Below are 27,217 nucleotides of genomic sequence, written 5' to 3' on the forward strand. Positions count from 1 at the left end.
TAATTTTTGTTTTTATCTATATTTAATATTTTATGCATGTGTCATAAAATTTAATATAACGAATTTTTTTTTTTAAAAAATGGTTCTTAGTTGCACTAAACAAGGCCTTAGGAGGAGACTCCTCGTCAGATGATGAAATGCATGGTGGCCCCGCCGCCGGGTGGGTAGAGTAGTCCGTGTTTCTCGCTACGACGTGCATGCATGGGCCACAGCGCCGGGCCTGCTCATCGTCCCATCATCTTCTTGTAGGAGTACAGTAGTATGTAGAAAACTTTTCCGTACTGTAGCACTTTCGTTTGTTTGTGACAAATATTATTCAATCATGGACAAATTAGGATTAAAAGATTCGTCTCGTGATTTCCAGCTAAACTGTGTAATTAGTTTTCATTTTCGTCTATATTTAATGTTTTATGCATGTGCCACAAGATTCGATGTGACGGAGAATCTTGAAAACTTTTTGGTTTTCAGGGTGAACTAAACACGGCCGTAGACTCCGTACTGTATATTGTAGAGTACGTATAATTTTTATATAACAGCCGCTGTAGTTAATACGTGTTCCTCTCATGGACGCCTCTGATGATGGAGCAGTAGCCGCGGAGTCTTTCACGCGCCGCTGTAGGTTGGAGGGACGACGGACGGACAGACGGGGTAACGTCGCTGTCCGTCGTCAGTACTACTACTCATCAACCAGTCCTGCTGCAGGGCAGGGCCGGCGTGGGGCCCCGCCTCCCCGCGCGCGGCGGGCGTGGGCACCGGCAGCGGCAGGGGTGGTCTGGCGAGAGCACCGGCATGCGTAGCGGGGTGGTTGTCTCTTCTACTGCAACTGGCGGCGGTACACGCAGGTGGTAGTGGTACCCCCTCCCAGTCCTCCCTGGCCTGGCCTGGCTCGTGTACTACCAGTACATGCGTGCAGGCCGTTTCTGTGTCCTGCGCGTACGTGCCCGGTGCACCGCGCCACGCTAGCTACCGCTTCTCGCTTGCGCGCGCGCTACTTTACCACGCATGCCTCCGAACACATATATATATATATATATATATATATATATATATATATATACCCGGTACAAGCTGTATATAGCACCACGACGGATGGATCATCATCGGCGCTGCGTTGCGTGGTCGTCGCACTCAGGCGAACAGGGGGACAACAACTGAAACCACTGTAGTATGAGCATTACGTGCGTACGTACGTACACGGTACTACGCCGGGGCACACGACGACGGACGGTTAGGACTAATACCGGCAGCCATCATGGCAGTGTGCATGCATTGACGTACCCACGCCATCATCATTCGTCTCCTCCGTTCTGTACAGTACGTAGGAATGCGCCTACACGACGGCCGTCGTCGTCGTCGTACTCGCGCGCGTCGCATGCCATGCCATGCATGCGTGACGCCGCCGCCCACCACCACACCACCACGTCCGTGGCGCGGGGCGGGGCGGATTGCCGGAGGCCGGCGGTTTGTTTCAAGTGGCCGGGAAGGGTCGTCAGGGGTATATACGGTGGTCCAGATCGAGTCTGTGTGGACCCAACCGTCGTCGTCTTTTTCTGTCCTCGTCTACGTGTATGGTGCACGCGTACGCGTACGTACGTACAGTACCGACGTACGTGCGTGAAGGAAACGAATGATGAGTATTCAGTACTCGGTCACTGCTACGGGTGTGCCTCTGTCCCCGCGGTCGTTGTTCTAAACGAATTTTTTTTTTTGTGCTTATAGAGGGAGCAGTAATATAAACAGTGAATGGACAACGGAAGGTCCGGGGGTCCGTCAAGCAATAGGAAATAATTTTAAATTAAGAAGAAGAAGAAGATGTGTGTGCACGCTGGGACATCATGGACATGGGTGCTACTGCTGCTAGTGCTACCTAGCACCGGTCGTTCGGTCAATCACAGGACAAGGCGGTAGATGCAAGTGGGGGGGAAGGTGAGCTGCGCTGAGGTCCGGTCCCCCGGCATCGTAGCGTTGTTGGACTCGTGGCCGTGGCTAGCACTGGCACTGGGCCACGAACCACCACTGGCGGCCACAGTACATCGCTGCGACGCATGGATGCCATGCCCCGGCCCACAGCAACGCATGGGGGACGCGTGACGTTGCGATCGGCCCACGGACTCTGACTCGCACAGCTCTCACTTGCTGCCGTTACCTCCACTTCTGCTTGATGACTTCTCTCGCGGAGTTTCTTGTTGTATTAAAAAAAGAAAAAACCAGCCTCAAACCCCCTTCTCTCTCTCAAGGAGTCGGCATCCAGAACAGAGGTGTACATGTGGGCAAGTGGCTGCCATGGCAGGGGCCGCTGCACCTGCACAGCCGGCCCCGGTCCCATGCATGCAGCTGTAGGTAACAGGCGCGCAGGCGCATTGGGCTGCTCTGTGCCGCTCTGCCTCAGCAGGCGGCTGGGTTCGACGCGTCCCATCCACCGGCCGCCGTCCTCCAGTCACAGTCATCAGTGCTCCACGCCGGCAAAAGTCGCCGCCCCGCACCGCCGGCCGACCGAGGGTCCCAAAGACAAAAGGACCGACCAGGCTGAGGGTCCGGGGCCTTGCTTTACGCACAGTGCCGCCCACAACTGCTGCAGGGATCCGAGATCATCTGCCATAAGAGCTCCATGATTCAAAAAGGCCAGCAGCTGCAGCATCCAAGTTCAGTCCTCAAAAGCTCAAACCAAACTCATCAAATGCAACAAGGAACGGGCCGTGGCCCAGCAAGCAAGTAACATGCTACTACATGTAACAATGTTCATCAGCATCCATCACTGGTTCCTCAAACTTCACTCAAGATTAAAAGCATACCGTACGTACATAGCAAAGACTAGCAGTATATGCCGATACTAAGCACAAATGAAACTTTAGCAATACAACATCACCCCCAAAAGGGGGTAATAGTAAGCTCGGCCTGACAAAGGCATTGGACTGACTCGTGCCGGAGAGACACGGTCATGTGCATATCATTTTTGTAGCATCCACCGGTCAGTCAGTCACTGCGAACAGGAGATTCGTCGGCGGACCTGGAGCGGGATCCGGGAGGTGAGCCTGAGTACTCCTCCTTGGGGGACCTGCGGTGCGGAGGGGACCCATTACTGTCTGCTGGGGGCGACCTCCTATCAACATTAATACCATTGTTAGAGATTTCAAGAGCTCTTGCTAGTTGCTAGCAGTACATGATTAGGCTAGTACTCCGTGCTTTTTTTTTACATTGCTTTACTCATTTCACAACCCATGCAACAATAGTATTTATCTGTTCTCTAGTATGCATCAAGTCCCTCCAACCCACTTGTCTGATGGTGGTTCACCAAAATAATAATTTTGTTGCTACAAGAGCATTCTAGGGGACTACAATACAAAGCTGTGGTTTAAATAAACAGGTAGAAGTGAATTTGTAGTCTGTAGCAACACCTGTTAGGAGGATGAATGAAATCACTACTAGTATTTCCTAACCCAATAACATCAAGTGATATTTTGAACAGGTAGCTAGTTTCAGTGACTAGTTGCCAGGTTAGACTATGATGCAACTGATAATAAAGGTCGGAGCAAAGGTGTACACAGTAACATAAAACAAATACTCTTGATTTATATAAATGGACAGAAATGGACAGATGGAAGCCAGATCTATGTGTAGCAATGAATGACTTACTTCTCATAACCATTGTCAGCATCATCTCTACTGGCAGGAGAGTAGGACCTCCGCTTCTTATCTTCGTCATGCTCCTTTGGCGGGCGCCTGGGAGGAGATGTGCGATGCGCTTCCTTTCTCCTTGGAGAAGCTGAGTAGTCATCTCGCCGCCTTGGAGCAGGAGAGTATGATCTGCTTTAAAAGAAAAACATTGACAGAATTTAAAAAATAAAAAGTGAAAGCTTCCACAGATTAAAGTTCCACAGCTTTTACAAGAAGCCGTATGTCAGCCAAGCATACCTTGACCGAGGACGGCCCCTATAGCGAGGAGAGCGGGAACGGGACCGAGACCGCCCTATATGGAAGATGAGAGGCTATCAGTACTTTGTAACTCAACAAAAGAAAATTGCAGACTTCAATTTTTCACAAGAAAACTTTTATAGTGACTGGAGACTATAGTACTGAGATGTTATTCGTAAATTTGAAAGGCACTTGTGCATGTCTCTTTTTTTTTAAAAAAAAGAGGACTTTATTTAATATATATGCATCACCTATCAGAACTTCAGAAGCAGCAAAAGATCTAGAACTTTATTGGCTGGGTGCAGACATATTGGTGCTCTGTATTACAGTGATGTTTGATAAGGCACTTGATAGTAGTCATCATAGTACCAGAAGAGTAACAGGAAAAATGTAAAAATGATGTGTTAACAAGTTAATACGATGCGCACAAGAGAAACAGTGCATGAAGGCTAAAAGGAAATCTAACATGTCCTGAGTCCTGACCAATCATGCCTTGCCACAAAAGAGTGTCAATGCTTTTCCTTTCAATGTAAAAGAGGGCTAACCATAGCATAATAAATTAAACTATTACTCCATTTGGATCATCAGTTTATAAGGCATTCCACATACGTCAAGAGTTAAACTTTATAATCTTTGACCAATAATTTAGCCAACAATTATTAATTCTTGTAATACAAATTTGATACTATTAGATTTATAATCAAATACACTATCCAATAATCATAAGTTTATAATCATAAGCAGTAAGCAGTATAATATAAAACAAATAAATGTCAAAGTGTAATTTAGGAGACCGTGTCATGTTTCATTACGCCTTATAAACTGGACCGGTGGGAGTGAAGGCATAAACAGGCTACGCAGAACATTACATCTAACTGCAAAACAATATTCAACTTGAGATAATAGCCAACCCCTCAAGACTACTGGGCAGAAACTTCTAATTTTGAGGTGATTGCCCAGGCATCCCCCCTCTACATCCACAGGTAGTGACAAAATAGATACATGTCGTATAATTGTACAATTGAATAAAATCAGAGGATCCAGACAACAGATGTACAGCTTGGACAGCAATACCATGAATGGTACGAAAATACAAATGCAAGATTACCATAATATGAAGATCGGCGACCTTCATGACCAGAGTAACCTCTGCACAGCAATCACGCGTTTCAAATGAGTACATAATAAAAACAGAGGCATAAATTTACTGCAACAAAAAGGAATACCATACCTGACTCTAGCTCTGCTGCGCATTTCCTCTGGCCTCTTTCGCGACTCAGCAGCAAGAACAACAGCTATCTCCCGGCCAAAGAAAACTTGGCGATTCATGTGATACTGGGCTTCAGAGGCATCATAAGGGTCAACAAACTCCACAAAGGCAAATCCTCGAGGCTCCCTGCATATGTTGGTTTTATTAGACAGTATGCTGAGGAAAATTCAAGAAAGTGACAAACAAATATGAGGGTGCAAAGTGTTCACAATGGTGTCTTGCTGGCGTTTTACCATCAAGTTCACATATTCACTTTGCCCTCTACTGTTCTCGATGAAGCACAGTCAACAACTTACAAACATTCCATCAAAAGGGAAGCAAGTGTTGCAAAAAGCAGTAAGACGCCCAGGCTCTAGTGTCCAAGTTTCTTGTATACAACTACGTAAGGTGATCCTCATAAAGAGCATCTTCATAAAATCATTCGCTTCAAGTTCCCCAACATTTGAAAAGTCACAAAAGTACTTGAAATTGACTTGACTCTCTTTTATCTTCTCATGTACCAGCCAGTATATATCTCTTATCTTCTCTTCATGAAATTAATTTTCTCAATGTATCAAATCTTGTCTTCATAGAAGAACTTCATCGGACAAGACTCTATCTTGCCAAGCAAATGAATTGTTATTAGTAATGTTAAAAGGCATTCTTTGACAAATGAAGAGCATGTATCTACTTCAAACCAACACGATCCTGGGAATCATTTCGAAAATATGATCCACATAGCGCAATGACGAATTGGATATGAGACTGCAGAGTACAGGCTTATACTCCATCATACATCGATTGCAAAAAACAACATGAGATTCATCAGAGCTTAAACGCACCAACACATTGCAAATTAGATGTTACACTAAAGCTGGAGGATGCACTAGTGTTCACTTTGTTAAATATAGGGTGTCTGTTCATATAATTCATGCCTCTAGAAAACTAGTTTGATGATTATGGGCAAAAAACTAGACAGATCTCCAGCTATTTACAACTCTAATCGTTACAGAAACAGCAAGACTGATCTTTTTGAGTAATTAAGACATACATCACAGAGAATGGTGATTTAGTACAACTTACCCAGAGTAATAGTCCTTTGGAATGTAAACATCGCGGACAGGGCCAAACCTTTCAAAAGGAACTCGAAGCTCCTCCGCTCTGACAAAGTTTGACATGCAAATTGAAGTCAACTACTCGAGGAAAGTATCAAAGTAGAATTTGCTGGTCATAAAAATGGTGATAACTTTATATTCTTTTAAAGATGAGAGGAAAAAGTACATGGTATTAGTTTCTGTACCTGACGCTTAATGGGATATTGCGGACCAAAAGGCTTCCACTACCCTCTTTGTTGCGTCCTCCATACCCCCTCCTAGGAGGAGGGGGGCTTCTTCCTCTGCCACCATATGCCCTCCTGGGGGGACTACGATAAGGGGGGCTGTACCTCCTCATAGTTTTTCCTGTAATTGCACCGAAACATAATAGATTGTGTTAATAAAAGGACAGGCACGGTAACTCAGACATAATTAGTGGACTTATGAGCGGTGTATTGTCATGCATAACAAATCATGTCAGCCTGAGCATACAGGCTAGAACATACAAAATCATTCATGAGCACTAAAGTTACGTGTAACAAAACAACAAAAGGTGTTTGTCATCATTTGATCCACAGTGCATCAGATATGCTTGAAAGATACAAACAACTTTAAATTTAAAATAAAATTCACCGGTGACATGGCATAGAATAGATCAGGATCATCTTAAATCGCAGGATGAGGCAAGCTGCAGACTAGTATTACCATGGAAACTGCATTAACATGTATGCTTATTGTTTCTTTCCGCTCAAACTGAATCAAAATTGACAAAGCAGAGGTATGGTCTTTTCCAATTATTAAGTTGCCGTTCCAAATCAGAATCGGCATAAGGTCTAAATCCAAACCTAAAGTAAAACAAAAAGAGGAGCCGCTACACATCAAAAGCATAATCCAGCAAATCCTCACACACTGCTCTAAGACAATTAAGAGGGGGCTCGCCCAATCACTCTCACAACACAATTCAGGGGTTAGTGAAAGCATTGGCGCTGGTGCATCTACAAGTCTCAGCTCGGACAATAACCCAAGCAAGTCGTCGCAACGGGAATCGAGATCTAAGATTCCCAGCGGAGAAACATCACGGCTCGTAATCCCGCAACTGGTAAACAGCTCCCACCTCGCGGCATTCCTAGCTGCTAGTCCCGTGCGGATCTAAACCGTACGAGCGGATCTATTGATGCGCTGCGCACCTACCTAGGGTTTGCGGCGACAGGTCTCCACACCACACGAGTGCGCCCAGTGATGGACCACCGTAAACGCACTGAGAGAGAGAGAGAGGAAGGGATTGAAGGACAGGGAATTACCGGATGCGCCCGGTGATGGCCGGAGAACCGCGCCCGCCGCCGCGGAGAGACACGGTGAAGGGGGTGGGGCGTGGGCGTGCCGAATCGGGTGCGGCGGTTCGCGATGCCAGACGGGGAAGAGGAAGGCCTGGAGCGCGACGCTCGCGCGCACGTGAGGGAGATGGGGTGGGTGATGGGCCGGGCCTTCTCGACATGAGAGTTTATAGGCGCTCCGGCCTTATTGCCCGGTATCGCGCCGGCAGGCCGGCCCTGGCCTCTCGAGGTCCTACTTTAACTATTTGTCCGTATGTTTCTCAAAAATAAATAAATAAAAATTGTCAGTATAATTCCTAAGAGCAAAGCTAATCTTCCGTTCAAAATAGATGTCATTCTCATTTTTTGAAATGTCAATTACTTTTAACTTTAATTAAATATATATATAAACTATTAATTAGTATCATTAGGTAGATCGTTGAACATATTTTGTAATAGACTTATTTGGAGATATAAATATTGTACGTATTTTCTATAAACCTAGTTAAAATTAGAAAATTTTAACTTGCATGTATCTCATAGCAACCTCTATTTTGGGACAAAGGGAGTACAACCAACTGTTGGCTATAAGATTCTTTACCGCCTTCTCCTAGCCCACCTATGTAGTAACAAGGTCTTTATTATTAATACATGGCTCACTTGTCTTTCACACAAACTTTTTTTATTCTTGTACATAAGTCGGCTGTAAGTTTATATCCTCTCTCATCCACTTCAACATCTAGCCAACTTACAGCATATTATAATACTTACTCCTAAAAAAACTATTGTACATATCTGAATTTACTTCTTAACCGCAAAACCAGATATTTCGCCTTTTCCAACTAGCATAGCAAGGCTAATAATTTAGCCCATTGTTGGGTGTGTGCTAGTGTCATGTCATATATAATCAACCTATAACACCCCACTCATATAATGGTTAACTATGATTGTATATTATTGCACCATTAATGTATAGCAACCTCGTTTTCTCGCAATGTTTCTTAGTTCTTGTGTTCCAATCGGTTGTAAGTTTGCAACTCGCTTCTCTCCTTCCCTCTTTTCTCCACCTCACCAACAAAATGATGTGGCATCTCATATAGTTCGTTTACATCATCTTATTATACCTGCTTATAGGAAAACCTAGTTGTTGTTTCGTCCATCAAATTAAACCCATTTAATGGTTTCATCCTATAGTTCAAGGTAAAAAAAATCTATCCATTCTAAACTCTTATTGTATATGCCTTTTCGAATGTCATGCATGTCGTATGTGGTTAGAATAAGAATAATAAAATAAAACGTTGTAAGTAGACTTTATGTTGAGATAAAGGGGAGACAAGAGAAGTTATAGCCATGCATGAGCTTTAAGAAATTTCGTGAGAAAAAGATGAGCCATATATTATGACAAAGTTTGTTCTTGTAGCCAGCTATATATGGATGGCCTATAAATGCATATACAACCAACAATGGACTACTCCCTCTGTTTCTGAAACCTGTAACTTTTATAGTTGTCCTAAGTCAAATTTTTAAAACTTTGACCAAATTTATAGAAAAAAGCTAAGATTTATAGTACCAAATTAATACCATTAGATTTATTATTGAATATATTTTCATAAGATACTCATTTTATGTCATAGATATTGATGCTCTTTTCTATAAAGTTGGTCAAAGTTAAACAAGTTTGACTGACACAGATTCTAGGAATTAAAGCTTTCAGGAACATATAGAGTATATTGTTAGTTATGCTTTTAGAGGATAGACCTGTATAGGTGGGAGATAGGGTGAAGGGGTCGCTACTTGCTTAGGGTGACATAAAGTTGTTCGCCTCGCCAGTGGGCAGTGGTATGGCAACACGGGTTAAGATTTGGTATTGGTTTTTGATGGGCTAAGGGTGACTTTATTGAATTTTGAGCGAGCTTTTTTGAACTCATTATCTAAATTATTATTAAGAGTCATTTAAATAAAAAACTCTCTATCCATCTACCCTCCAACCATTTTTCACTATCTTGTGTGCATTTTAGAGAGCTAATCATGTCCTCCATCAATATTTGGAAATTATAATTCTAATTAAATAAACTGTTGGAGAACATTTTTTTACTAAAATCATATCCTATCAATAGCGAAGAATACAAAGAGTCTCTTTGGTTGCTCATAGAATCCCTTAAGAGTTGGGACACATCGGCCGTTAGATGGGTGGGGTGAGGAATATCTCACCAAACTACCAAAGTTACTCACATAATAGCGAGGGTGGAATATATGGGGAGGTTGCTGAGAGCTAGATGGAAAATCTTGAAAGAAAATCTTCGGTACATACAAAATTAAAGCTACGTACCATTACTGTAGCAAGAGTTGAAGGAGAAAAGATAAAAAATGTTAACTTACAAATGCATAGGATTTGGGTACTCAACGTGCACACATGCACCCACCATCAATTTCACGCTGGTGCTCTCCCATCCGTCCGATCCGTGTGCCCTCACTTGTGCCCGTGCCTGCTCCCGCTCATGCGTCCGTCGTCTTCTTCCCCAGCTGGTGGCATCTAGGGTTTCACGATGCCCTACGCCACCCCTTCTTCACCAACTCCGACGGCCTTGGAAGGAAGGGATTTGGGGAAAGAAGGCTAGCGAGAGGGTGGGGAGGTCGCCATGAGGTTTACAAGGGTCCTGGCGACGGTGGAGGCGGATGACTAGGTCGGGGTGGGGCGCAATGACTATAGGGGGAGGGAGGGATAAGGAGGTCGCCGTGGGTGGTGGGCGCCAGGCCAAGGGTGGGGGGGGGGGGGGCAGTGCCACCGGATCCGGGGGCGCAGTGTCATCGGATCCGGTGTCACGCGGGGTGAGGAGGCGGAGAGAGAGGTGACACCGAAGGCAGGGAAGATGTGGGGGAGGATGCACGGTGGAGAGGAGAAAGAAGATAAGAGGGTGTTTGGTTGGGTTGCGTTAAAGTTTAACAGGTACTGTAGCATTTTCGTTTTATTTGACAATTAATGTCTAATCATAAATTAATTAGTCTTAAAAAATTCGTATCGCAAATTACTCTCTAGCCATATTTTTAGTTTTGTAAATAGTCTACATTTAGTACTTCATGCATGTGCCTAAACACGATGTGACGGACGGTAAATTTTACCGCTTTGAACCAAACAGGCCCTAAGGTAGAGAAAAGAAGTAAGTAGGCATGGGTGCTAATGGGTGCATGAGTCGTAGTCAAAAAAGATATGGTAGATTAGTAGCCACATCATATCTATAACTCTTATAAAGCAAAACCCCACTATCTATTTCTCTTGACATGCAATGCGTCCACCTCAGCAGTCCACTATCAACGCCACTATCTATTTCTCTTAAAATACAAAGCGTCTACCTCAACAGTCCACTATCATTTGTCACTATCAGTTTCTCCTGACATGCAAGGTGTCCACCTCGGCAATCTACTATCATTTGCATTAAAGTTAACTAGCACAAGAATTATGACATCCACATTAGCGAGACTCATCATCCACTATGGATACAATTTTCATGATTATGCTAATAAAAGAGTTATATATTTGCCAAATAAGTTTTAACAAACTATTGAAGTTGTCCTAATATTTTTCTTGTTCTAAATCTCCCACACCCTAGGCAGTGGGCGGTCGCGCTTCTCACGCATGTAAACGTTACTGCTGTTTTCCTTGTTATATATAATAAGTTACTGCTGTTTTCCTTCTTATATATGATAAATCAAGCCGGGTTTTCGGGATCAGTTAGCACGATGAACTAACCCTTTCCACCGCTCTCCTCCTGACTTGTGGGTCTACCACCCTGACCCCATAAACCAGTGACCCAACAATCTAGTGTTTGTCTGCATTCTAGCAATCGACACTTCGCCTGCTCTCACACCTTTTACTACCCCAATGGAATCTTATGCCTCTACTAGGCTCTATGACTCGTGGGCCTACATTGGTGGGGTGGTTGCCCGTGACTCTGCGGCGCCATTTTTGGCATACAGAGAGCGAGAGGGGAGGAGCACTGAGCACATGACTGCTCTGCTCGGCTGCTTTCTCCTTCCTCTCCCCAGCGAAAACCCAAAAGAAATCAAAATGCTTTTGGTACAACATTCATTCGGACTGCTCTTGTCACCGTGTTCAACTTGGTAGTAGTTTGCAAGGTGGGCGTTTCTTCTTGCTTTCTCTTTATCTGACTCTCACCCTCTGCTACACAGTTTTCTTCCGTGGGAGTTTGCGTGGCTGTTCTTGGCTGGGGATGATCAGCTCATCTCAGGTTTCATCTTCTTTTTGCTCTAGGAAGGAAGAGTTCTCTCACTAGGTTGCAGCCATTTCTTGAGTCGGCAGATTTTGCCACCGCCTGTGGTTTTTGATCTTTCTGTCTCCGCCTATTAGAGCGATCCGAGCACTTTCACTTTTCAAGCGTCAGGAATGCGTTAGTTGATTTAATTTCTGCAATTCGTCTTTGATGAAAAATAAAAAAACCCTAGGGTTTCCCCTCCTCAGGATTCTCTCTCTATGTATCAGTTTGATCTGACCCCTCTCCCTCTCTGTTAAGAGGCTATATCAGTTGATCTGACCTTTTGCATATGATTCGATCTGGTCTTGTTACTCTGCATTGCCAAAAAAAACACGTTTTTTTTTCCATTTGTAAGTTTTTTTTTCTGGGCTTCTCTTTGGTGGTGGGTCTGCTTTTGATTTCAATGAGGGTGCTGTTCTTTTAAGGTCCTTCATGGTCCACGGATCTCTTACATTTTTCAGCCACAGATCGGTTTATGTGATTCCAATTTCCTTTACTTACCTACCCGATTATACCATCTGCAGGTTGATTTGAGGGGTACTGATAATTGGCTGGGAGTGGTGGACAACAAATTGGTGCTAGTTCTTGTTGTCTCTTTTTTTGCTAAGGCGAGGTTTTGGTTACAAGGCCATGCCCAGATTAATCACTGTTTCTGTTGAACTGCGTTAGTTTGTGATAGTTTTTTTTTTCTTGTTGACTGCATCTACAATCACAATTAACAGGGTAAACACATGCTAGAAATAGTCTCAGAAATCCATTTCATCCTAAAATTGTTCAGGCCGATTGCTCATGTCATACTCTGAACATCATGTGAGCCTGATGGTTTCTCCCTCTATTTCCACAAAGGAAAGATAAATAAGCTTCTATCATATAGTCCCTACCTATTTCCTACACTGACACGTTTCTTCCATTTCTTAAATGAAAAAATTTGAGATAATCTATAATTAACTTATGGACTTGCTAAGCTAACTAGATTATATGGAACAATATCTAGGCCTAATGAAATTCTGAATGATTTAAACTAAAGGCGCACATCATGCTAATTATTCAGTCAACTTATTATTTCCTTGTTCGTTTAATTCCATCTAAAACTACAAGGTCGTCTGAAACTTTCCTTATAGAATCAGGTTTTAACAATGTATAAACTGTCGTAAGGTGAACCGTGAACCGAACAGAGGTGACGATGTTATGACATTCTCTTGGCTACTGATCCTGCAGACTGTATGGCAGAGGACACAGGAATGAGTGGACTCCTAGGTGCATTGGCTACAAAGGTTGACCTCAAGTTGTCATTACTCAAAGATGTTATGGCTGAGTACACGGAGATAAAACGTGTGATCAATGGGTTAGCCGAAGAAAAAGTGAGACTCCAACAAGAGAAGGAGAGGCTCCAGCACGAGAAGGAGATGCTTCAGCATGAAGAGCAATGTCAGTTCTATATGAAAGCCAAATTCTGTTTCTAAAAGCAGTTTCTTTGGACCATGATTTGTCATATGTGTCCATTGGCATGATCATATTCTGTAGCCTAATATTCACCAAAATCATGCGCTTATCGCATTCTTTTAACCATTTATAGTGAGTCAAAATACCATTTCTAAGTTCAAATATTCTTTTCAGCAAATGGAGAGACTTTGGCAGCAATGAAGGAGGACCTTTTGGCATCAAAGGACACATTGGTAGCAGCAAGAGATGCACTTGTGGCATCAGCAGAAGAGATTTCTCAAAAGAACTCCTGCCTGGAGTTTCTAAAGAAAAAACTTCAAGAGAGTGAAGCCAAGAATAATCAAGCTGAGCAACTGTGTGGAAGTGCTATGGACACTATGTATATCCAACCAAGAGGAGTAATACTGATAACCTATAGCCTCTGTCCCCAATAATAAATTGTTTGTTAATGTCATTGGCCAGTCATGTTCCCTAGTTCAGCCTAATATATTGTAGGTTTTTCATAATTTGAGCTTCTGTTTTTTATATGTATATTATTGTTATGGAAAGTGGAGCCAGCCCAGGGGCCCATGCGCTACAGGAATGGTGGGCTCCTGGGCTGGCTCCACTTGCCATAACAATTATGCTATGCTTTGTTGGGTTTCATCTCTGGCCAACCAGAACTTGCTTAAAGACTTTGCTGTTCTGGATTCGTGGTTTAACTGACGTGCTAAATATCTCTGTATAGTTTTTCCACGTATATTTTTATACAATAACTCCTATGAATAAGTAAACTTTGCTTTCTTAAAAAAAAGAAAAATAAAGAAAAACAAAACTTTCTTAGGAATACATGGAGTGCATTGATCTAGAACCTCTAGAAATTACAAAGAAATTAACATGAGTTTTCTTTTTTTTATTTTTTTTTTCAGTGAGGTTGCATGATCCTAAGATAACTATCTATGTTCATATCCTTTTCTCTAATAAATGGCTTAGCCCATGCCACCTGTTTTTATTATAACTTCATTTGTATTCAGTCTTTTCCCATATTGTATTATATCAAGCTCATTAAATATTAATTGTGAAATAGGTGCAAACAAGATCAATGCAAAAGAGGAAAATATTATCCGAGGGACCTTTGGACTATGGTGCTGATGAAAATGAGCATACTAGCCATCTGGATGGCCCATCTCGATCTCCTTTGGAATTGTTGGCAAATCTTAGTGTATGGACCTTTGCAAAGTACATGGGTTTTCTCCATTTTTTTTATATTTCAGTCTGTGGAAGACTTCTAAGATAATAATAGTATTATCCCTATGGCCCCTATTGATTTCAGTACTGTTCAGTGCATGCATTTTAAGCTATCTCTCGCCTTGATAAATGTTAATGTGAACGCAGGCGCCAACGGGATCAATGGAGAAACAGAAAGGGCTGTCTGAAAGACCTCTGGGCAGCGGTGCTGACAATCTTGAGGTTACAGAAGAGCGCCCTAGGCAAGAACTAGTAAACAACCCACCTGCTAAGGAAGCCTCATGTGTTTTTGTGAGCAAAGGAGATGACCTAGAAGCAGTCAGAGGCGAGCTGATCAAGGTTCAGTCATATCCCTTAATATTTACTCACTGTATTTCATCCAGCATACAATCTCGTAGCATAAATGTGAACTGTGTTGTGGGAGTCTATGTTACACTTACACACAAGTTGGTGTTCCAGGGATTCCTTGAAATTGATACTGGAGGAAGGATAATTGGGATAAAAGAAATGGGGGAATTGGATGAGAAGGCATTCGAGGCTGCTTGTCTTGCAAAAGTGCCTCCTGAAGAAGTTGGTGCAGCATCTTCTCAGTTATATGCATCATGGAAGCAGCAACTTGGTGACCTAAGTTGGTATCCTTTCAAGGCTATCACAATTGATGGCAACCATCAGGTATGTCAATTCTAGAATGCTTCTTGGTACTATCATACAGGTTTTCTGAAGGGTAATAGACTATGTGGTGCTTACATTACCAGGAGATCGTGAATATTGATGATGATAAGCTGCAAGAGCTGAAGAGGGCATGGGGTTCTTGTGCTTATAATGCTGTGGTTAACGCATTGGTGGAGATGAAAGAGTACGGCCGCCTAAATGACAGAAGCATTGCCTATGAGCTATGGAACTTCAAGGAAGGGAGGAGGGCTACTACAAGGGAGTGCGTCGACTACTTGTCGACTCAGGTGAAGAGGCTGACTGTGACGAAGCGCAGAAAGACACGCAGGTAGTGCAACATTGTCCTAGACTGATTTTCTATTGTATAATTGCTCTGGGAGGATAAACTTGTGGCATTTAATTATAGCATAATAATAATGGCTTATAGATGGCTTGAAGCATTTTCTAGTAGTTAACCATGTTGGGACCTATAACCATTCTTCTGCCTGCTAATTTGCTTAAAATTTGTGCTGAATATCCATAGTTTATATGAAATGTGAGCTACATTGTAGGAGCGTCTGATTAGTAGTATGACATTGAGACACTTCATACTGAAGGGACAGGAGAGGTACTAGCAGAAGAAACAAGAGTATTTCAATAAAGAACTGGTAATTATGTTAACATTGGTTTCATTTTGGGCATACCTATGGAAAAGATTATTTAAATGCCACTCTAACCTTACCGAAGATAACTAGAAGTGAACTGATATACTCTGAAATTCTGGATTAGACATGCATATGCTTGTGAAGTCAACAGACACCTTACATGTTGTTCTTTTCTTTCCACAAACCTGTCCTTGAGAATCATTCATTCTTGTTTCATAATCGCACTATGAATTCTTCCATTCTGGGATTACCTTATTATTGCTCCCTTTTTAAGTGGCCACATTCCTCTCCGAGAATCAAGTTGGGAACAATATGTACCAAACTGCTTCTCTAATTTCTGCATCGAACTCACTCTCGCCTGTTGTTTGCGCAGGTGGAGTGGCGTGGCGTGAGCTACCACCCTTAACTCCCGAAGGATCTGAAAGTAGCAACACAGGAACTCAAAGTTCTGTTCGTTTATGTACACATATAGTAGGCTATGTATGGTACTGCTTCATAAGTTCATATATTGAATCAGTTCTTCTGCCACGAGCTGTGGCTCCGATTAGTGGAGAACCAGACTGCATAGTATTGCAAGGAACTCTTATCCTAGCCTAACTAGGAGATCATGAATTGTGTCTAGTATGTTATCCCCATGGACCATGAACTTTTATGATGTTCGTGTTTCTTACATTAGAATCTAACTCAATATTACGGTGTTCTGAAACACTTTGATTAGCTTCCTGCTTGATATCTCTGAATGTCCCTTAGTTTCACTATGAATTTGCATTGTTTTGGCCTGGGAGTTAAATGCTTCTTTGCGAACCATTTGTATTAGGGTAAGTGCATGACATAAATCAGAAAAGGAAAAAATCTACATAACCCCCAAACTATCTAGGATAAATTACTTTACCCCCTAAACTATAAAACCGGATATTCTACCCATGAATTTTTCAAAACCCGTCAAATAAGCTGTTTTGGAGAGTGGTTTTTGTCTTTGTCTTTTTTATTTATTTCTATTAAATCTTTGAAAAAACATAATAAATAATAGAAAAATCATAAAATAAAAAATCTAAGCTTGTTGGACTCCACATGAGTAGATCTGCACAGTGAACATATAACATGGTATGCTTTAGTACAAAGTTTTTTCTATAACTTTAAATCTATTTTTTTCTGTAATTAATTAGAATAATTCATATATGCAGTTTTTATGGTCCAATTATGGTGATTTTTTTGATGAGCTAATTATTATATGATTAAAGTATAGTAAATCTTTTGTACCTATTGCGTCACGTATAACTTAGTTTATTTTGCTTTATTCTTGATAAATATATGCTTTATCTATAACTAAGTTATACGTGATCCAATGAGTATGCAATTTTTACCATAGTTTAAGCATACAATAATAAACCCAGCATAAAAATTTCACCATAATTGAACCATAGAAACCGCATATATGAATTATTCTAATTAATTACAGAAAAATATAGATTTAAAGTTACAGCAAAAACTTTGCACTAAAGTATACCATATTGTATATTTACTGTGTAGATCTACTCATCAGGAGTCCAACAAAATTAGAATTTTTATTTTATGATTTTTTATGATTTTTATGGTTTTTTAAAAATTCGGCTAAAATAAATAAAAAAGAAAAAGAACAAAACCACCTTCCAAAACCGCTCGAGGGGTTATTTAACCGGTTTTGAAAAATTTAGAGAGTAGAATATCCGATTTTATATTTCAAGGAATAAAATAGACTATACTAGATATTTGAGGGGGCTATGTACTCTTTTTTTCCAATTAGAAAACGACCACAAGTCCACTAAATTTGCGTTCATGTACGCTATAGTGTGAAGAGGTGGATTCAGTTCAGTGAATGAAGCATTAGCATTTCTTTCTTTTCATGTATACTACTGTTGATCGACACTATATCAGTACTAGCTAGTATGATGTATATGGTTGTAAAATATAAGTGGTCGAGTAACGTTCAGGTACCATCCTTCTTTTTTCCCCAAATCCCAATCCTGCGTTTCAAAACAGCATCGATTTCAGATCATCAGACCTTGTGATTGTGTGATGATTTTCATATAACCCTGCATAATAAGGAAATACTCCTTCCGTCCACGAAAGAATCAATTTCTAGAATCTATGCTAGTCAATTTTTTTAAGCTTGACTATATTTATAGAAAAAAATAATAACATCTATGGCATCAAATGCGCATCATATAAAAAATATATTCTATGATGAATCTAATGATACTAATTTAATATTATAAATTTTAGTATTTTTTCTAAAAATTTGGTCAAAGTTTAAATTTTTTTGACTTAGGACAACTCTAGAAATTGACTCTTTCGTGGACGGAGGAAGTATAAGATTCTTTAGAATACAGGTTTATCAAAACATAAGTAAGAATAGAAAAAACAAAAAAAATCGAAATGTCTATGCAATTAAAATCCTATATATATATATGCGAAAGATGAAAAAAACGTCGGATGGTTTCAAAGGAATTTGTAAGATTCGATCAAGTTCCAAAGGCTATATATAATAGGAAAAAAAATAATTCCATGTATAGGAATTTAACTTTTCAAAACTTTTTCACCTTTTGAGTTGATCATCTCCAATAATTTAGTAAATGACATTCCATCCATAATTTTTTTAGTAAAATAAGGAAAAACCATCTCTGACAGTTTGGTATTCCAATTCTCTATCTTTTTTAACTTGACATATCTCCCTGTCTAGTGCGCAAATATACACACAAGCTCCGTGCTTGGCAGTTGGCGTCGTCTTTCTCCTCATGCTTAGCGGAGCTCTTCGTTTTGTTAGCGGGTTTTTGAGATTTTGGAGGTGAAATTTGCCAAATAGTTGAAGATGAGATCTTTTTTCTTTCTATATTATTTTGGGAGTTGCCAAATAATAAAATTTGAAAAATGAATTTTGCCAAGAATATAAAAATATGTTGATCCGAAATACTAGTAGGTCTTAGGGCACTCACAATGCAAACTCTATCATAGAGTCTAAAGTTATTTATTACCTCGAACAATGTGGACTTAGAGTCTAAATAAGACTTGGAGTCTTATTTTTTCTACCTCTTTCTTCAATAAATATGCTGCCATATCAGCAAAATACCATAAATAGTATGTAATTAATTGTCTTGGACTCTGTGATAGAGTCTTGCATTGTGAGTGCCCTTAGGGCACTCCCAATGCTAGAAACTACACATAGTTTCTATACCTATTAATTTCTATAGACACTATATATAGAAACTATGGTCCCAATGGATAGTTTCTATAAAATATTTTTATATCCAATCACATTCATTCTCTCTCCATTCTTAGCCAATCATATCACTTCATGTCTTGGATTTTGTGTAGACATAGTTTCTAACTTAGACCTAGTTTCTATGATTTGTACTCTCTATTCAATAACTACAATACCACATCAGCAAAATGCTTAGATGACATTGTAATTAATGTCTATAGAAACTACAATGCTTTCTGCATTGGGAGTGCTCTTAGGAATTTTTAACCTTGACCAGGTAAAAATAATTGTGGGGCCAGAGTGCCAGACTGTGGCAAGAGTAGAGGGAGAGTGTTGTATGGACAGGGATTGAGTGACTTACCTGAGGCAAGTCACCATGTAACTTACCTTCAGCATCTAGCCATTAAAATCAGATCCAATGGTCCAAATCAGATCCAATCTTTCAGCAATTCAGAAATAGGTAAGCAGCAGTAAAGTAGTTCAGTCTTCACAGAAATATAGTAGGTCACTGTATTTTCAAAGCTAATTCAGTGCTTACAAATTAGCTAATCCAGCAGCTAATCAAGTGCATCAGCTTATCAATTAAGTGGAACTCAGTCTAGTGCTTACAAAGCTTCCATCAACAACTTTTCAATAGCAGTGCTTACAAATTCAGAGAAGTCCAATTAAGTGGCATTGCGATATTCTTCACAAAATACTATACTTAGGCCGCAAAATACTATAGTTAGCCCACAAAATACTATAGTTAGCCTGTCCAAAATACTAAGTAACCAACTAATAAAAGCTAGAACAGATCTTGAAGCTCCAAATTTGCCAAAGTTGGAACTGTTATGAGCTGAGTAAAACTGTCAATGACAGTGTACTCTTGTAGCTAAGGTTAAGGGGTCCACCAACTTGGCGAATAGCCAACTCATGTGCAGCTTTTGGCCTAATTCCAGAATCATCAGCTGTCTCAATTTCAAAAGCTTGCAATTCTGAAATTTTTCTTTGTGATGCCATCAAATGTCGAGTTTCCGGCAAGTGAAGCAAGTGATTGTGTTCAAGCACAAGATCAGTGACTTCATAATTTCCTTTCTCTCTATCCAGTGAAAGAGTCATCCGAGCTTTGCAGTCAGTTCTTGTTTCAGCTCTAAAACACTTAGTCACATGATCAGTTTGCCCTTTTCTTCGATAACCTTCATTGGCACATACATATCTGCATGAAGTGACTTGACGATCGAATTTGCTTATATTTGTGTACCTTTTTCTCACATCAAAGCCTGTACTGCCACCATAGGCCACCCAGAATTGCCAAGCCTCATCCGGATTTCTGAACCTCAAACCAATTTCAGGTATCTTCTTATCAGATTCTGTCATTCTCTTACACAACTCAGATTTCAAACTTCCACACAACTCAGATTTCAAACTTCCACAACTCAGATTCTGAACTTTCGCAATTCGCAAAACCAGACATCAACTAGTTCTGTAACCCAAACAATGGACATATATGTATGAAAATTCTAATTCCACTAGTTATTACTTACAGTGCAAAAAGCTAAGGCACCCAATAGTCCTAACAAAATCAAGCAATGTAACCTTTCTTGGTCCACTAAATCTTAAATTTGGAAGCATGCTTGTATATGACTTCGTTCTATTTTGCATTAGTAAACAGAGAAGACAAGAACCCTTACTGAGCTTTTTGGTCGGCAGAGGATTTGTCTCCCACGGCGGCGCGACAACACCACAGGCTGTTGGGGACACGCAAGGAGGCCTGCAGCGCACGGGAGGCCGGTGGGGTCGCGGGAGGCTGGAGACGATGCCCGTGGCAGCGCGGTCAGTGGGGTCGCGGGGACGGCGCACGAGGCCGGCGGCCACGGACAAGGCCCGCGGCGGCGCGTGAGATAAGCGGAGTCGCAGGACGTCGCCAGTCTGGTGCGGCCACCCTCGGTGTCCACGCGCGTAGGGGAGATAAGCGGAGTCCTAGACAGGCGTAGGGGAGGACGGCAGCCCCGGGCAAGGCTCGCGGCGGCGCGCGAGACCAGAGGGCGGCAGAACGAACACGAGTCCAGCCCGGCCGCGCGGGAATATGGCTGTCGTTCCCGCGTCCACAGCTGTAAAAAATTAGATATTTTAGTTGCAAGTGTTGTGAGCCTTTGGATATACTTGGACGGTGGATGAGGGTGCGCAAGTTACGTTGTGACTTCCTCAACTAAGTTACTGAATCCGTGTCCGTGTTGTATCAGAGTCCCAGTCACTCGTGCCGCCGCCACTCCAGCTCTCCTCGCCGCCGCGCCGGCATGGCTCTCGCTCTCCAAGCCCTCCGCCGCAGCCGCCCCCTCCACGGGCTCCTCCCCCACCCCTCCCCACTCTCCACATCCGCCTCACCTCCCGACGCCCGCGAGCTCCTCCGCATCGACCGCATCCTAAACAGCCCCGCCGCCGCCGGCGGCCAACCGTCGCAACCCCAGCAACACCCAGGCGCCGCCACCGACCTGCACCAGCTCCTCCACCGCGCCGCCGGCCTAACCGCAGCGGAGTCCGCCTCCCTCCTCCGCCGCCTCCCCGGCGCCCACCCCCACCCCCGCCTGGGCCGCCTCCTCCACGAGCTCGCGGGCCTCCGCCTCCCTGGCGGCGAAGTCAAGGCCGCCCTGGCGTCCGACCCGGAAGGCCTCCTCTCCATGGACACCGGCGAGCCGTCCCGCCTTCTCGAGCTCCTGCGCGACCTCCGGTGCCGGGAGGCGGTGAGGGGCCAGATCCTCGCCCACGGTGCGCTCCGCGCCGCCCTCGCCGCCCGGCGGCTGGTGGAGCTCCTCCGCGCGCGCGGGCTCACCCGCCACGACGCCCTGCGCGTGCTCGCCGCCGAGCCGCGGGCGTTGCTGTATTCGGCGGAGGACGTGGAGAGGAAGGTGGAGTTCTTGGTGGGAACAATGGGATTCGAGGTCCGGTGGCTGGTGCAGTATCCGGAGTTTCTGGGCGTGAACCTCGATAGGTGGATCATCCCACGGCACAATGTGGTGGAGCACTTGAAATCCATCGGCGGGCTCGGGGACCCTGTCGAGATGAAGCACTATGTGAGGCTCACCCGCAGGAGGTTTTACAACATGTTTGTCAAGCCGTACCCGGAGTGTGAGCGAATATTTGGTGGCCTGGTCAGGGAGAGGGATGAGATGGTGAGGCGGCGACATCCGACTGGGCTATGGAAACTGTTTAAGCCGGCGAAGCATGAGAGAACCCAGGAGGATGTGCAGAACATGAAGCTTCTTGTGGGATCACTTAAATGAGTGATGTTATGCCCAAGGGAACACTGGTGGTCTCAAACAGCAAACGCTCAACCAAAGATGCATTGTGAGCTTTCGGTTATGCTGTACCAATATCTATTTTCACAGGATACCCAAACCGGCTCTGATAACCAAGGACTGTTTGAGGTAACTGGCCAGGGTGTGAAGAGGTGTGGGTGGTATTGTCGTGAAACCATAATTGTTCATGAAGTGCCTATGTGGTGACAAAAATGGCAGTTGTTACTAATGGACACAGATAATGTTCAATATTCTCAAAAATATCTTCGCAAGGCATTCTACCACAGACTGCAAGATTAATTCGAGCAATTCTAGTGTGCTGATCAGCATTTCTTTCACTGGAGAGTAAAGCAGGTGTTCAGGAAATCTGTCAGCTGATGGAATGATTACCTCAAGATTTCAACGGATGCATAGAGCAGCAGAAGCTCATTGCATATTTTCTTGAGGAATTTATGATGATCAGAACATTTTGCTCAGAAGATGTGCATGCTAATTTAATACAGAATTGTTTTCTTGTGTATACATCGTGGCACTGGTTAGTTTGCAGACATTTTGCTGCTTTCGATTGTTTAGTGTTATGTAATTACTTTATTACATTCTTGTTCAACAGTAGTGGAATCCATGACTTATTCATTGGTACATCTTAAAAATAGTGAATTTATTATTTCTTTCTGTATTATAGTTTTTTGGGGTTGTTCTTTTATTTAATTTCTTCCAATGCCCTGCTGGTGAGGTGGATTGCATGGAACTGGGAGTGCCTAGCAAACATACTTCTGTTATCGATAGGTCGTATACCATTGAATTCTACTAGAAGATTTTGGACTTTACCGATTACATATGATTATGCAGATTATGGTAGGAAGAAGGCTGATGGGATCAAGAGAAAATAGTTTAATGGGTTTATAGTTTTGGTCTTAGCATTAGTGAGATCTGATGATGATCCTTGGGAGCAGTTCAGGAGCTTGGAACATTTGCCGAGACAGGGGTGGGTGGGTGGGTGGGGGGGTCATATTGTAAAAGTTTTAGTTTGATCTCCTTATCTATTATTGAGGATGAAGTATTTATAAAACATTTCTGTTTTTTTCTTCTTTCTTTGCTGGTGCATTTTGTTCTCTTATAATTTAATGTAAGAATTTAAAACTTGTCATCTAGTCCTCCCATTGTGCTCACTCATCCTAAATATTTCTATATCAGCTTATTCTTTTTCTTTAGAAATGTTATTTTTATAGTAGTCATTTCCACTAAAATAAATATGGGATTTCCAGTGTTTTTGAATAGCAGCAAATGGTTGCACATGTCTCATTAATTATGTGCTAGAAATGATGACATAGGAGTGTATCCGTGATAAGGCTTTTAATTATCTTTTATGCTCGGCTAAATTTTAGTTTTTCAGGTAGAAATTAATCTTGCTTTGACTTATCTTTTGACAAGATGGTTACTTAGGCCCTGTTTGGTTGCTTCTGATTTTTTCAACACCTATCACATCGAATGTTTAGACACATGCATGGAGTACTAAATATAGACTATTTACGAAACTAAAAACACAGCTAGAGAATAATTTGCGAGACAAATATTTTAAGCCTAATTTGTCCATGATTGGACACTAATTACCAAATAAAACGAAAATGCTACAATACTTGTTAAACTTTAACACCTCCAACCAAACACCCCCTTAAATACTCCAGTTTAAGATGTTTTCAGGCCTTTTCCATTTTTTAATGTCTTGTTATCGTGGAGGTTTTTCTGCACAAGGTTACAGTTGGGATAAGGCATAAGCTTGCTCATATGAATTGAAGAAAACCTGTTGGTACAAGGACTTATTATGAAAACGCAGAAGAGCTGTGTTTCATTGTATTAGATAGGTGAAGTGTGTGTGTGTGTGGTGGTGGTGGTGGGGGGGGGGGGGGGTCTCACTCATATGGGGACCAGATATGAGTGAGGCAATTACACAGACTCATGGTTCAAACACATAGTGAACAAGCATGACTCGACCTAGCTTAACCAGACCTAGGCTGCAAGCGCCAGTCCTAGCCCTTGTAGTTTCTTTGCCCCAGCCATGCACCAAACTACCAAAGGCTGTGCTTATCCTTCAGCTCACTCCAAGTCATGTTAATCGAAGGAGAAGCCTCCTAAAAAACGCATGTATTCCTGTGTTTCCAAATAATCCAGGCACCTAGAATAATTTTGTATTCACTCCTTTTCTGTGCTCTGTTTACTCTGCTCATATTCTTGCGCCACCAGTCAGCAAAACTCAGTCATTTTGTCGGGTGACTGAATCTGCTAGGTTCAGTGGATTGAATAATCTGAACCATACTTGTCTTGCCACCACACATGATGTTAAAATATGCTGTATCTCTCATCTTTTTATCCAATAGTGGGCATTTATTTATCCGGTTGAGAGAGGTCCCTCTTATAGCAAGCTTATCTACCGTCCAACGTCTATTTAGGAGAGCTTCAGCCACAGTCTGGCTTTTGCAGATTCTTGGAGAGACAAGCAAAGACAGTTGGCGCAAGATTTTCAATCGAACACCCGTGCAGCCAACGATCAGTCCAGAAAAGTGTATTGTTTTGGTACAAGGACTAACTTTACCTTGTCGTCAGCTCATATTGCTTGCTTCAGGATAGGGAAAAATGATGGTTGTTGATCCAACTGAAATATAAGTCAAAGAACAAGAGATCTTTCAGCATTTCCCACCATGCTGGAATTATGGTTCAAGGACTAACTTTATTTCTTCTCCTTCCTGTGTAAATGCCTTTAAGTAATTCCTTCAGGGTCCTAATTTTATTATTTGTTCCATTTATTTCTCTGTGAATGCTTGTCCAGTCCTGAGTTGTTATTCCTTTTTATGAGATGTTTATTATTGGATTTCACATTTCCCTATGATGTTTTGCGATTGCTACTTGATTGTGTTACTTCCTATTTCTTTGTTAGAGAAAACACATGGACTTTATGCTAACAAGTAGGAAGAACATGTAGTCTCTGAAATCAAGTTTGATCCACCTACGTAAAAATTGATGCCTTTAAATGTTTTTTGTCCTTTTCTTATTCCTTCTCTTAAATTCCTGTTATTTCTCAGTATATGCAAGAGCTCCTTGCAACTGACATAAGCAAGTCATTTGATATTGGCTTGACATTTTATTGCTCGGATTGAAAATTTCCTGCTTACTTCGTTTGCAAGAAAATTGCTCTTGTACTTGAGAAGTTAACTTAAGGGTTGGACTTTGATCGATAGACTACACATCACTGTCGACTATGATTCACCAATATTTTATTTTGGTGCTGAGCTGCTATAAAATAGCACATTAGCTGTCCTTTAAAATCACGATAAAAATCAGAGTAGTTATATCTGCACAAGAAAAGGTGTTCAGGGATGAAGAAATTATCACCACTGCATATAGCCTTGGTTCTTTTAGCCTTAAGCTCTCCGTTGCATGTATCAAGTACTGAACCAGGGCATGGTATTCTTTTTCAGCTCTACTTTCTTCATAACGTTTTGTCTTTACTGTTGAAATTGTTTTACCTTGCAATAGGTCGAAGAATGCTGCAGGGAATGAAAGTAACCTCGACCTCATATGCAACAACCCAGGTGATTAGGCCTTTATGTTAGTTTTTGGCCTAATTGTTAAAAATGCTAGTTGTTACTCCATGACTGGGTTATGTGCTTCTTTGTACTGTTTTTGTTTGGTGTTATCTTCGTTTTGTAGTATTTTGATATCATTATCTTGTTATTGAATTCCTAATTGAAGAATCATAATAATGTGATTTTGGAGATCATATTCACCAGATTAGAACAAACCACAATAGGTTCATTCTTTTGTCTCTGAAGAACACAGCTGATGTTTTGAAGTCTTTGAAACATTCAGGCTATCCATGTTGACGAGGCAGAATTCATGCATGCTGGAAGTATGGGATTTGTGCTCAATGACTACCCTGCGTCTGGCGCAAACAACCGCCATTCACCATACCCGGGTGGCACCAGATGAAAGGAGGATGTACGACAGCTGTTCCACTCAGCCATGGTGTACCTTACATCCTTAATTTTCATAAGAATGCCCTGGCATTCACTAGCATACAAGAACCTGAAATGTCATCAGATGTGTGCCAATGTTGTAACTGCGTGCGCTTCACAAAAACTGCCCGCCATTTTCCTTAGCTGGGGATATACCAGTTTGAGGGAACAAATGATGACAGAGAATAACACGCTTCTTTTAGGTTTGATGCAATGGTCACATTATTAAGGACATCCTTGCCAATTAGATGCTTTCAGCCTTGTATTGTGGCATGCGATGTTGTAAGTAGTTCTTGCTTCAAATCCTGTTTCGAATATTTACTTTGGATGAAAAAGTGGTAATGCTTTATATTTATATTTGATTGGCCATCAATATCTCAACCTGTAGCATGTCTCCATGTGCGAATTTGGCCATTTATCCTTTGACAAAAAGTGCAAGTTCATTACGACTTGTGACTCATAAATTGCAGCCCTGCTCCTGGATGGTAGTCTGAAATAAAAATGGATCATACTACCATCGAGGAGCAGGACTACAACTTAGATCTGCACTGGATTGAACTTTTGTGTGAAACCCCTTTTATATGTATGTTTGGAGCTTCCTCTAAAGGACTACTTTGTGTGAAGGAGATTTGTTAAACATGACAAAATCACGTTGTCACGCCATGCATCGACATGACAATATCTACCCTGTTCGTTGGTCTAAAAAGTCAAGGTTTAAATTACTGTTGACTGATTTATTGTGAGAGAAAAACATTGTTGACTGACAGAAAAAGTACGGCTGAAAAAAAAAGAGAACAGACTGCACACTAATGGGAGTGGTGTGCCAAAACTCAATATTAGAAAAACCACCATATCTTTTTTCATAAGAA

At 41.9% G+C, this 27,217-nt stretch overlaps 3 protein-coding genes and 1 long non-coding RNA gene across 13 annotated transcripts; 2 read left to right on the forward strand and 2 right to left on the reverse strand.

Moving 5' to 3' along the window:
• On the reverse strand, positions 2,679–7,725 carry LOC8155680 (serine/arginine-rich SC35-like splicing factor SCL30). 2 transcript variants are annotated; one of them, XM_021446393.1, is made up of 8 exons: positions 7,557–7,725; positions 6,462–6,621; positions 6,245–6,322; positions 5,144–5,308; positions 5,021–5,061; positions 3,913–3,967; positions 3,634–3,804; positions 2,679–3,100 (listed from the first exon to the last, which is right to left on the reverse strand). In XM_021446393.1, the coding sequence occupies exons 2-8, from the start codon at positions 6,611–6,613 to the stop codon at positions 2,974–2,976; spliced, it is 789 nt and encodes a 262-aa protein (XP_021302068.1). In that variant the 5' UTR covers positions 6,614–6,621; positions 7,557–7,725; the 3' UTR covers positions 2,679–2,973. The 2 variants fall into 2 exon arrangements, with proteins under 2 accessions (XP_021302068.1, XP_021302067.1); XM_021446392.1 differs by having other exon boundaries at positions 3,634–3,807.
• LOC110429719 (factor of DNA methylation 2-like) lies at positions 11,491–16,542 on the forward strand. Of its 5 annotated transcripts, XR_002446822.1 has the most exons (10): positions 11,491–11,702; positions 12,364–12,414; positions 13,058–13,267; positions 13,457–13,680; positions 14,349–14,483; positions 14,657–14,848; positions 14,969–15,181; positions 15,265–15,509; positions 15,733–15,828; positions 16,199–16,542. XR_002446822.1 is itself a non-coding variant. In XM_021446145.1 (9 exons), exons 3-9 carry the CDS (start codon positions 13,063–13,065, stop codon positions 16,215–16,217), a joined length of 1,233 nt encoding a protein of 410 aa, XP_021301820.1. In that variant the 5' UTR covers positions 11,492–11,702; positions 12,364–12,452; positions 13,058–13,062; the 3' UTR covers positions 16,218–16,542. The 5 variants fall into 5 exon arrangements, 4 of the variants coding, with proteins under 4 accessions (XP_021301821.1, XP_021301820.1, XP_021301819.1 ...); XM_021446145.1 differs by lacking the exon at positions 15,733–15,828 and having other exon boundaries at positions 11,492–11,702; positions 12,364–12,452; XM_021446144.1 differs by lacking the exon at positions 15,733–15,828 and having other exon boundaries at positions 11,492–11,702; positions 12,364–12,447.
• On the reverse strand, positions 19,543–21,239 carry LOC8074239. The gene is made up of 2 exons (XR_002446823.1): positions 20,734–21,239; positions 19,543–20,525 (listed from the first exon to the last, which is right to left on the reverse strand). It is a non-coding gene; the product is annotated as an uncharacterized LOC8074239 (long non-coding RNA).
• On the forward strand, positions 21,279–26,717 carry LOC8068110 (transcription termination factor MTERF15, mitochondrial). Of its 5 annotated transcripts, none has more exons than XM_021446147.1 (4): positions 21,279–22,873; positions 24,817–25,797; positions 25,870–25,925; positions 26,203–26,717. In XM_021446147.1, exon 1 carries the CDS (start codon positions 21,340–21,342, stop codon positions 22,321–22,323), a length of 984 nt encoding a protein of 327 aa, XP_021301822.1. In that variant the 5' UTR covers positions 21,279–21,339; the 3' UTR covers positions 22,324–22,873; positions 24,817–25,797; positions 25,870–25,925; positions 26,203–26,717. The 5 variants fall into 5 exon arrangements, with proteins under 5 accessions (XP_021301822.1, XP_021301823.1, XP_021301824.1 ...); XM_021446148.1 differs by having other exon boundaries at positions 24,817–25,779; XM_021446149.1 differs by having other exon boundaries at positions 24,817–24,909.

The sequence above is a fragment of the Sorghum bicolor genome, chromosome 8 (assembly GCF_000003195.3).
Source record: "Sorghum bicolor cultivar BTx623 chromosome 8, Sorghum_bicolor_NCBIv3, whole genome shotgun sequence".
NCBI lineage: Eukaryota > Viridiplantae > Streptophyta > Magnoliopsida > Poales > Poaceae > Sorghum > Sorghum bicolor.